This window comes from Lolium rigidum, chromosome 7 (genome assembly GCF_022539505.1).
Source record: "Lolium rigidum isolate FL_2022 chromosome 7, APGP_CSIRO_Lrig_0.1, whole genome shotgun sequence".
NCBI classification, from domain to species: Eukaryota; Viridiplantae; Streptophyta; class Magnoliopsida; order Poales; family Poaceae; genus Lolium; species Lolium rigidum.
In genome coordinates this window covers 72,227,709-72,239,566 of record NC_061514.1, presented here as the reverse complement: position 1 = coordinate 72,239,566, position 11,858 = coordinate 72,227,709, and the positions used below count along the sequence as shown (strand labels likewise).

The window sequence follows — 11,858 nt, the reverse complement described above, 5'->3', positions numbered from 1 at the left end:
GAAAAAATTGAATCGGGAATGTATGTTCGTTAGAAGGCTGCTGTGATGTCGTCTACGTGTTCCTGCTTTCAGAGTACAGATATTATTTTCCCTTATTCGTAGGATCAAGGGAACACTAGCTTCCTTTTGAGAACACTAAATGATAACAACTAGAGCCACACTTCCAGTCCAGTTCTTTCTCCTTCTTCAGCTTTTCTCAGCCATTTTATATGGTAGCACATGTTACATTAATTTTATTGTTTACGTAGGCAGGAAATCCTACAAGCAGGCGTGGACAGGAGTATTGATGGTCTCGATCTGAACACAAACTAACGAAATAGAAGACGGCATGATCCACCAGACTCATGAACTTAGTGCAGTTTCCCATGACAGCAGACGCTGACTCCGAGTTGCTCTGTAGCCGTCGAGTCCCAAACAAGATCAAAATCTCCTGATGGCTTCGCCACATCGACAGGTTAAACATCAGGGCTAATCTACACCACAAGAGCATCATCGACTCAGCACACTGCCCCAGATGCGCCAACATTGTCGAGGATTGCAATCACCTCATCTTCACCTGCCCTACCACAACAAAGATTTGTTACCGGGCTGGACTAACTCCACAGCTGCAAGTGTTAAATGACATATATATGGAGCCACCCTCCCAGCTCTACCCTGCCCTCATTGGTAAGGACTTCGGTCGCTCTCACGATCGTATGGAAGATTTGGGACTTATGCAACACTTTGAGATTTATAAATGAGACATATTCAGCTGCACACACCCTAGCCAATACAACCTCTTTTGGATATGCCGATTTAAGAATCAATCGAACTCAAAAAGAGGCCGCCCTATGCTGGCTTGACCACCTCTCCTCATGTGTCTCTGAAACTTGATTGCTTGAAATGAATGAAATTCAGGTGGGAATCCTCACCCCTGGTGAATGTTTAAACAAAACCTCAGTGCAGTTCCTTTAATTAAAGTCTGAAGAACATGAAAACAAAACCGTCTAACTTATAATCCCGTGTTTCTGTTTGTTAGAATATTGGTGAAAACCTACAAAGTGGTATTGTTAGTTGTCGACAGGATCCCTGGGCACGCGTTTCTTTCTTTTGGCACCACTTTATTATCGAGGCTTTTAACATCTGAAGTCGGTGAGCTCATAATTTGTGTAGCCAACATATTAGTATATGTTTGTTTTAAGGGCTGTCATTCTCTTGCAGCAGAAGTGTTGTCTTGATATATGTTGCCCCAGAGTGATACCTTATCAACGTTAACAGTTAGAAACTAGACATGTGTACAGAGAAAACTGTGAAAATGTAGACCTGATACCTACGTACCTTGATATGTTTGTATTGCAGGCGTGTTGCTTCCAAACGAATTAATATATCGGGTTGATGTAGTATTGCCAACCATATCTATAGTACACGTGCAAACAAAAACAGTTGATTTTTTTAATCAAATATTTGTCAGTGTGAAGTCCAGAGTTATTGTGGCGAGTCTTTTGGTAGAAGAAAAAAAGAACCTCCCTTCAACTTCCTCAAGCCATACAAGTTACTTCCTTAAGAACTAGAATATGTGTATGTTCAGTTTTAGTGCCCTGTAACATTTGACATTATGTAAAACAATACAAAATGTTTTCTGGTCTAATTCGCTTCTAAATGATGCAAAGTATACGGAAATATATATACTTTAGAAATAGTATAAATTATACAGAAATATACTTTGAAGTATTACAATCTAAGTGGTGTATCCATGCTATTCCACCAACTTTCTACAGCTAGCAACCATACTGGCGCGGCGTGCCGCCGTGCCGATCATTTTGCTAGTATAGATAAATACTCTACAAGTAGTAGTGGTGTTGGCCATGCCTGACAAGGCACATAAGTTCAGGACTGATACGCTTATCTCATGTATGCACTTGGCAAAACAATAATCAGAACATGGGAAAAACTTGCAGGGGGTGATAGTTAACCAGATTTGCAGGAGGATTACTATATACCACAACTCTACAAGCCGGCACCTGCATGCACACACAAAAAAAAAACAGGCCATGAGATGACTCGACCATATAACTGAAGGAACAAATCTACAAGCTTCTATACATTTGTTCAGTTCTTAGGTGCATCAGAACAAATATTTGTTCAGATAATCAAACTAGAAAACCGGCACCCATGGCATACCTTTCTACTCAAACTTTCTTCAGCACTTTCAGGAGTGCCAATGCCGCCGTACTAAACAGCCTTCTAGGTTGATAAACAACCGCTGTACCAAACAGCATTCTTTGCTGATGATAAGATCCCACTTGAGGAGCTCTGCCCATCGGTGCAGCAGACCCATGGGTGGTTGCTTTCTTCAAAACTATCTCACGGTCCAAGTCTGAAATTGGTTTCTTCAAAGCTTTCTCACGATCCAAGTCTTTCGTAGAACGCACCCATCTCGATGGGATCACCTTGACAGGGGACCTGGCAGACAATACTGACCTCCACCATGGGAAGAAACTTCTCCTGGCGAATTTGAGCTCCCATCGTCTAGGTTTTCTCTTTCTTGTAGCCTGGTTCAAATGTCAGTAAAGATCTGAATGTTAAAAATATCAAAACATCAGATATTTCAGTGTAACCTGCAGGCAGCACCCACTTGAGATATTACATGTTATTTGGAGATTATTAAAAAAAATACTTACCACTTAGAATATAAGATTTTTTACTGTGATTTATTTGAGTTACAAGGCATAGCATACAGCGTGTTTAAATAAAACATTAAGTGGCCGAATTAGGATGTTGCATGGCAGAAACATAACAAGATGTTAAGAATCAGTACACATTTTTTACATTGGTAGTGCGTGTAGAGACCAGAGATTGGCTTATGATCAATGCACGGTTTCCTCTGTTTCACATATCCATTTGTATTTTAGCGCAAGAGAGACAGGGACAGAAACAACAAATTTTCTCATGGAGCATTATTAAGTTTCTATAGGTAACACTTGCTACATTAAGACTAAAGAATCCTATCACAGATTGGAGTAACTCTTGAGGTTCAGATCAATTCAGCCTGATCAATGCAACTGATATGTACACCTAACTATAATTTGATCGTGGGAATCAATTGATCCATATCTTTGGATATGATATAATATTTTGATAACTGTACCTTATCCTTTACTGTACTTAGATAATCCATTTCTAAAGATTCCCTGGTTGAAGCTCTTTCCCCTGTTTTCCATCACACAATAATTAGGGATTTTTCCTCAAATTTTCAGACAAATAGATCAATCAACACACACACATACCAGGTTTGCTCGGTATATCCGTAGTGGACAATACATCATGATAAGGAAAGCTTCAAGAATGAGTGCAAAAGAAGATCATATCAATTGATTCATATGTAAAGTTCTCAAACTGTAAAACCATAAATCATTGAAGAATGGAAAGAGTGGGTCAAATGAGTACAGGTTTCCAGTGTCTATGCATTCACGAGTAGGACAAAAACCATTATCCTTGAGAATCGACGAAACACGTTCGAGGACCTCTAAATGGGGCACCTGCATGAAGTAGGGCACCTGCATTACAATTTTGACTTGTGAGAGAAAAACTAGGTCATGAGAGCCATCACATAATTAGTTATGACTCAGATGACAGGAAAAAAAATGTTTGCATTGGAAATAGGGAAGTACAGCTACAAAATTGGAAACATAAATAATATTCTAATATGAATGTATAGAAACGCTATTTGACACCCAGGGTGCATAAAAGTTATTCTACACCAAACATATTTTCACTTTGTTACATTAAAAATTTATGTTTGATATGAAAATAGTTATGTTTATTTTGACCCAGCACGAAAAAATCGACATAAGAAACGCAATATATGAGTCATAACAGCGTAAAACTCACTAAATTTACGTATTTTTTTACACAACGCGAAAAACATTTTTATATCATGTCTGCTTTAATTTTCTTACGCCCTCTCGACTTACGGGGTAAGAAAATTTACGTGACATAAAAATAATATATGGTTGAAAAGATATAGGGTGGGTGTAGAATAAAAACACAACTTTTTCCTTAACTATATTTTTTATAGTTTTCTAAATTACCCTCAATTTTATAGTTTTGATTTTTCAAAAGTGGAACATTTTGATCTTTTCCATGCTATCTAACTGAACATGAAAGCCTACACACAGAAAGGTTCCGAACGGCGAACGGTGAGCTATCGCTACTCCCAAATTTGTGTAAACTGAACTACACATACAACATTTAGTTCAGATGCTAACCTGTTCTGGATAGAATACACATGTTGTTATTTATCTCAATAAGTGACAGTATTTCTAACATTTTTATATCGATCAGGTTAATGCATGAATTACTAAAAAACAGTGCTTAGTATATATCAGTGCATGCAAATTTAGTAAATAAAGGCACTATAACTGCAACTTCGAACAATGTGATACCTCTAGATGATTTCGAATGTATGAATCAAGGTCTTCACCAGCTTTTGAAATGACACGAACAAGCATCATTGCGGTATGATTAAGTTTTATCTTTGCATCCACTTGCTCCTGTTCTATTCCATTTTGGCCTTTTTCCAACTGTAAGGTAATATTGTTATCCAAAATACGTTCACAGATAGTAGGAAACCCATCAGGTTTACTATTTCCTTTTTTCTTGCGGGAAGTTCCCATGCGGATTTGTTGTTGAGCAGCCAGGAGCAATATGGCTGTCTGGGCAAGCTTTCCATCTTTTATGTAGTTCCAGAGCTCAACCAGTAGATTATCTGTGTATTTTGCGACCAGCCTTGTGGTGTCCAAAAAGATCTTCTGCAAAAAACCACCAACATAGAGCAAGAACTGAGTGATTTTAGATTTTATATGCAAGTGGTAGTTCTGGACTTAAAACCGTGTTCTCTGTTGCAACCAAAAGAACACATTTTGATTTTTTTTAGCAACTTGAAGATGTTCTCTTAGAGAGACTAAAATAATAGTGAGATCTAGCACAAAAAAATCCTTACTTTGACAAGTGTATACTTAAGTAAAGTTCTCAAGTATATTTCTGTCAGAGGTTTGAGATATATGACAGTTACTTTTGGTCTGCTGCAGAACAGCAGAATTAGGAACTTGCTATGGGTGAGGATGTGAGACAAACCATTTCAGGAAGGCACAAAAGATAGATGAGCCTGAAGATATAGTTTGCATCTGCCTCACTGCAATCCCGATGCTCATTGTAATACTGATCCTCACGGTTTGGGAACAAACTGTCTTCCAGATACTTATGCATGCACGTGTTGTCGACTGCAACATGGAGTGGGAGTAGTCCCTCAATTACCTCGGCACCTGCTGTTCGTAGATTGGCCGACGCACCGTGGCGAATGAGCAACTCAATCATGTCAACGGAGAACATTTCAGCAGCTCGATGGAGGGGGAAGTAACCATACTGGGTCATGACATTGGGACCGGCCCGGCACCTACCCAGCTCAGGTGCCTGGCCCTCCAAGGCAACTTTGACACATCGCACCGCATTTTGCGTTATCATCTGGTTCAGAGCCTCTGGAGTGATGATCGAACCCCACCGTGTTCCCCGCCCATACCGTTGCATAAAGCGGAGGAACCCTTGGACGCTATCCTTATCAAGGATGGGCACTAAACGGTGCAATGTATCGTGGAAGGCAAGATTCACCGTCTATCCATTTATTTAAATAGAAGAGGTGAAAGGAAATCAGTTAACAGATTAGTAAAGCAAAAAAAAAAAAAAAAAAAAACAAGTCTTGGTGCAATGTACTATAGGACAACAACAAAAAGTTCCATCAGGAAGTTGCACGCACAAAAAATACAGCAGGACAAACGTAAAATATAAATTATAATCAGATGATTTCTCAATTGGCAGATAACCTGAGGGGTGCGGTCTGGAAATATTATACTGGATGCTCTGTGGGCACCAAGTTCAGCATCTTTCTCATCTGTCCACTGAAAGGGGAGGGAGAGCATGTGTCACCATCAAGAGCTATGACTAGGCCGGAAAGGAAGCATAATAACATACAAATATCATAAAGGGTAGTTAGTTACTGCACCTCAAAGGATAAACTGATAGCCGTACTAGGGTCCGCCCCAACAGGAGGAACAAATGGAGGATAGGGAGGATTCCAAGGATCATATTCATCCGAGTTTGATTTATCTGCCCTATCATCTTCGTGACAAGCGGTATTAGTTGCCTCCTTCTCGTGCATTGTCTCTATAGCCTCAAGATCTAGTTTCACTGTTTGTTTGGCTAGAACAAATATAACCTGAATTACATCCCAAATTAGTTGCATACCTTGTTTGGTTAACTTTTTCTTTAGAGGATAGTGGAGCCACACAAATCTGGTATCTTAGAATTTTCACAGAAAACTCAAAACTTAAAAGACATAGGACACGAAACAGAGCATTACAATATCTAGTTTTTGCATTTTTAACGAGGTGCACAATTTTGCATTAAGACACTGTAAAGTTCATGTGCAGTTGTTTCACATCTACAATGACTTTTCTAGTAAAAACAGTAGCAGTTGATTCAATTAAGAAATACTTTGACAAGTATTTATCGTAATATAAAGCATCAGTCAAGCACCGATGCTGAAAATAATGATGACAAAATGGAACATCCTATTTCTAAACAGATACACTATCCATCCACTAAACAAAAGATCACCACATGCGTGGTAAATCAAATGAAAGTTTTGTTCTTCTCTGCATCTTAAATAGCCGAGTATGATGACAATGCTGCATAGTATAACAAAACATAACACCACATACCAACTGAACTAAACGAAAACACTACATAGCAGTAGTACGTAGCCTGATTTGAGGCAGACAAGAATACTTCATTGTGAAGTTGAAAACCCAATAGCAAGCTTCATTTTTTACGCAGGAAGTGAAGCTTAAACATATTATGGTTTCACAGGACACCGATTCTCGGCAACATTAATTAAGAACTGCTGACCACACTACTCCTACTACTGCAGGTCCACCCAATTCACCATCGAGAGTGAGAATGCCATGGGCTCCAGCACCAATCCAATAAAGGAAACAGCTAGCAATAGATGAAACTCGGCAGTAGCAGCTAGTGTTTTCCCCGTGTCAAATTAAGTGCACATGATATCAGTGCAAAATTGTTGAACATAACTAGGTTACGCAGATGGCAACTGAACTGAAGGTGAGCCTATCGTGGCAGCACTACATCATAGCTAGCTTGGGTGAATCCTACACGGACGTGCAAATCGTGGGCGTTGAAGAACCATTGGGCGACCGTGGAGATTCTCCAAATCACAAGGGAAGAAATAGCACCGATTATGCTGTTTGGGGCTGTGAGAGGATGCGGCGGCCAAGAGAACAGAGGAGGATGTGTCAGGCCCGACGAAGGGGAGAAGAAAGGAGGCGGGATGGGGGCTAGGGTTTCGCCCCATGACTGAACGTACCTGCGAGTTGTGTTCGTGGCAGCCGGAGGAGCCGACCGGACAGGAAAGGGTTTTCTTCGTGTGAAATTTATTAAGGAACGATCGGTAAGTTATTTTACCAGGGAATGTAAGTGGGTCGGGAGAGAAAGACAGACTTCTCAGAAGATGGGCTCCATGAAGCCCTTTTAAACTTTTTAAAAAAATCAAAAAATATGAAAACATATCTTAATAGATATATAATGATGATTTCTACCTGTGTGTGTGTAAAGAACCACTGCGAAATATTATGTACTTATAAGCTGTGTAAAAATGAAAATTTATAGATCTAAGACAGTGAACAGTACAAAATTTGAAAACCATCTGTCATTTTTATGTAGGGGGGAGTACTAATCCCCACCAAATTCCAAATACCCATATGTTCCTAAAATTTTATGTACATTCGAAAACAGCGAGATTTGTCATTTTTGTGTACGCCGGAAAACTGTCAGTAACAAACAAGGTCTTAAGGAGATGCATGATTTCTCCATAGGCACGAGCGTCAAAAATCAAAATACTAAAATGCTGTATGGAAGTGTATAAATATATTTGGGTAATATCTATAAGGTTAAAAAACAGCGGATCTATCTAGAATCCGGGGCTTATAGAAGGAAACAGAGCATGCAATTGATCCGGACCATTTTTACGGGTGGCATGCTAGGACCGAGTTTGACATGCATATAGTATAGTATCGAGTAGCTTTGTGATAATCTGATTGACTCCCGAGACACAAATTGAAATGAAGATGGTTTGGAGTATCATGGATGAAAAACATAAGCAAATGGACATGGGACGGCAGGCATACATAACTCTTCTCCCAAGAGAGCAAACATCCATATAACGTGGTACGAGCAGATCCATAATAGACACAATATCAGCGCAAGTTCTTTATTCCCTCGATCGCATTGCACGCGCGGTACGAGCAGCTACCACCACCGATCGATCACTTCTTCTTCGCGAGGAAAACGTCGGAGAGCACGGTGTCGGAGCGCAGCGCCGCCTTGAGGAGGCCGAGCCCCTCGTCCATGCCGACGGAGACGAACTTCTCGGCCAGCTCCACGTCCTTGTTCACGCTGAACTTGCTGATGAGGGTGATGCTGGAGATGGCCGACATGGGCGTCACCTCCAGCCCGTCTGTGACCATGTAGGTCACCAGCCCCTTGACGTACCCGCCGGTCTCGTCGCTGCCTGAGCCTCCCGCCTCCGAAGCTGACGCCGAGGACGCCTTGGGCGCGGCGGAGGGCAGCACGAAGGTGACCTCCGTCGCCATCGCCTGCTTGCACTGCGGGCACGCCGCCTTGGCCTCCATGGTGGCCGTGGCGCAGTACCCGGCGCACGTGTACATCTTGAACCTCGCCAGTGGCGACGACGACGAGCTCTTGCCGTCGCCGTTGCCTCCGCCCTGCAGGAGAAGCAGCTCGCGCGCGTCCGGGTGCAGCACCTTGGGCTGGAGGAGGTCCGACTTGTCCTTGTTGGGCTGCAGGTAGGACGCGCCGATGTTGTCGACGCTCTGGTACAGGCGGCCGACGCTCCCCTGCATGGTGCCGGCGGAGATGAGCTTCACCACGGCGCCGATGGGGAGGGTGAGCAGGCTGAACACGAAGTCCACGAACTCCTTGCCGGCCTCCGCGAAGAGGACCTTCTTCGACTTGGTGTCCACCAGCAGCTTCAGCGAGATCTTGTTGCTGGAAGCCATCGTTGGTGCTCCTTGGAGAAGATCACTAGAAGGAGGAGATGGCTGGGAGCACTCGGCCGGGATATGGTGGAATTTATAGGAGGGAAAGAAGGGAATGTGAAGAGATTTCGTTGCTGGATCATTGATCGTTGAGGGGAATTATTAAGTAGGGAGCTGAATAGATTTGCTGTTGCCGGTTCTTTTTCAATTGAATCGTTTGCAATGCTGATTGCACTTCTTTTTCATTACTGCAGTACTTGGAATGTGAGAGGCCTAATAATTGAGTGATTTTTTAACGAGCGCACGGTCGGATTCCAATTTCCCGACATCACTGAACACGAGCCGCCCAATTTTTTTAAGGAAAATTTGCCACGGAACACTGTTATATTTGGGCATATGCTGAAACACACGGCTCGATTGTGATTTTGCCAGATACCATTACAATTTTATGGCACATTTGTCAAAACACGCCACCTAGCTAAAAACGGAAAGTTTTTCACTTTTGCGTGGGATGACTGGTTTTAAAAACAAAGTGCAAAACTTTTCGTTTTTAGCCAGATGAGTCAATACATTACTAGCTAAAAGGCTTTCTACCTTTGCTTCCGTAGTCCCGCTAATTCAGAAGATAAACCGACTTCTAGATTAGCAGAACCGGTAAAAGCTAGAGCTAGCTGACTAAGGCTGGTCATAGTGGGGAGTAACTTAGACTAGTAACATACTACCTCCATTTCAAGGAATAAGGCGCACGCGTATTCCAAGACGAACTTTGACCATAAAAATTTAGCTACAAAATCTTGATTATATTATATGTAATTAGTATCGTTGGATTCGTATTGAAAAATGCTTTTTAATGATACTAATTTCATAAAAATAAGATTTATCTATTTGAAGTAATTCTTGGTCAAACAAAAAGCACGTAAAACGAGGGCGCCTTATTCCTTGAAACGGAGGTAGTATATCATGTTACTAGCCTAGTTTACTATCTTCATAGGGGGTAGTAACTTATATGTGGTGTCATGAATTGTATTTATTATCTTGTAGACTCATCTTGCCTTGAGGTGTGTGATGTTATGGTAACATGGGTTAGTTACCACCTCACTCTCTTTTCTTCATTTAATAGCATGCCATGTCACCAAAATACCTTGAGATGTGTGATGTTACTAACTATGTTACTCCTACTATGAGCAGTCTAATGGGTGATGTTACCTGTTGTCTTTTCCCGAAAGGACGACAAGTTCCTCTAATCAGTTGCCACATCGCATATTGCCAGTCCGCGCACATAATTTGATGCACTGAATTGGAGTCCATATTTTTGGAGTGATCTTTATACTCTCTCTCTCTGCTCAAATATTTTACTCTCTCCCTTGCTCAAATACATCTTAACTGACCGTAGTTCTAATTTAAATATCTTAAAGTTTGACTTATTTTATGAAGAAAATAAATGACAACACATATGACACATAGTTAGTATCACTAGAATCATCTTGAAATATAATTTCATATTAGACCAATTTAATTGTATGTATATTGCCATTAGACAAGATGGTTGTTATTTTTTCTTTGCGAAACACAGTACCACTCACCCTCTATGAATGCACACACACCTTATCCCTATGAGCACCTGCGAGAGACAGAGTCCAGAAAACTTGATCCGACAGATCTGGAGATTGATGAAGTCACCACATGCGTCTCGCTATTGACGGGAACGTCCCCTACCACTGAAGTACATTACGCCTTTATAAGACACCAAAGTGTCAAATCTGGGATTTCAACTCTTATGAGCTTGGGGTGCCATTGTCCTCCTAACCACCCAACCACATGTTGGTTCTCAAGCTGGTTGTTGTTCTGAACTCCTCTCATAGCAGATAGGGAGTTTTCCAATCTTTCTAGTAAATAGTCAATTCATTACTAGTTGAAAGGCTTTGTACGTTCGCTTCCCCGGTCCTGCTAATTCGTAAGATCAACCGACTTCCGGATTAGTTGAACCGGTGAGAGCACGCTAGAGCTAGCTAACTGATGGGTGTTCTTGCTCCTGCTATTTTCCCGCTGTCTTTTCCCGCGCAAGACCCAAGAATTGAGCATAGAATGGATGAAAAAATATTGCAAGGGTTGAAACAAATAAAAAGATTCTCACCATAGAGTTTTGGTATAAGAACTTTCCTTGTCGTCGGTTTTTGGTCGTCATCGCTGTTGGTTGATGAAGGTATGTGCACCATCATCGTTCCTTGTCTCCCCATCCTCTTGTCTATTCTAACTCCCCCCCCCCCCCTCTCCTTCTCTTCAGAAGCTCCTTCACAGTCTTCTTCATTGCAGGATCTCGTTCCTAAAATGCACATATTTGCCTCATTCGAGTGGATACGAGGATGTTAGTTTAGGAACTAATCAATTGGCATGCTTGTCTTCTTCAGTACTTACCAGTTCTTCTAGATCAGCCAGAAATTTTGAAGGTGAGTTGCTACCATGGATTAGATCCTCCAGATCTGTTTCAAGGCTAGATCCTCCATATACTAGTTCTTCTAGTTATTGTCTCGACAAGTTTTTCTTTTCTTTTTTTGCTTCTATTTGTTTTCACAACAACTTCATATATACAAGAGTCGATCCTAGTTTCATTCCATGGGCTGATGGTGTGTGGTGTGCTGTGGGGAAACAATTTTAGTAGAACAAACGATTGAACTAGAAGGGGTTGGGAGCATATCACTACTTTTGAATAGCTAGGTAGCTACATGTAATCTGATTTTGATTCTTTTATAA

At 41.3% G+C, this 11,858-nt stretch overlaps 2 protein-coding genes and 2 long non-coding RNA genes across 4 annotated transcripts; all 4 read right to left on the bottom strand.

Moving 5' to 3' along the window:
- Positions 1–1,968: 1,968 nt before the first annotated feature.
- On the bottom strand, positions 1,969–3,323 carry LOC124677331. Its single transcript, XR_006994021.1, has 4 exons — positions 3,267–3,323; positions 3,128–3,189; positions 2,161–2,531; positions 1,969–2,000 (listed from the first exon to the last, which is right to left on the bottom strand). It is a non-coding gene; the product is annotated as an uncharacterized LOC124677331 (long non-coding RNA).
- Positions 3,324–3,370: 47 nt separating this feature from the next.
- Positions 3,371–5,565, bottom strand: LOC124671528. Its single transcript, XM_047207894.1, has 4 exons — positions 5,116–5,565; positions 4,425–4,790; positions 3,467–3,536; positions 3,371–3,375 (listed from the first exon to the last, which is right to left on the bottom strand). The coding sequence occupies exons 1-4, from the start codon at positions 5,563–5,565 to the stop codon at positions 3,371–3,373; spliced, it is 891 nt and encodes a 296-aa protein (XP_047063850.1).
- A 16-nt stretch (positions 5,566–5,581) lies between these two features.
- On the bottom strand, positions 5,582–6,145 carry LOC124677333. Its single transcript, XR_006994022.1, has 3 exons — positions 6,038–6,145; positions 5,859–5,933; positions 5,582–5,649 (listed from the first exon to the last, which is right to left on the bottom strand). It is a non-coding gene; the product is annotated as an uncharacterized LOC124677333 (long non-coding RNA).
- Positions 6,146–8,375: 2,230 nt separating this feature from the next.
- LOC124677213 lies at positions 8,376–9,128 on the bottom strand. Its single transcript, XM_047213212.1, has one exon. It carries the CDS (start codon positions 9,126–9,128, stop codon positions 8,376–8,378), a length of 753 nt encoding a protein of 250 aa, XP_047069168.1.
- Positions 9,129–11,858: the final 2,730 nt, after the last annotated feature.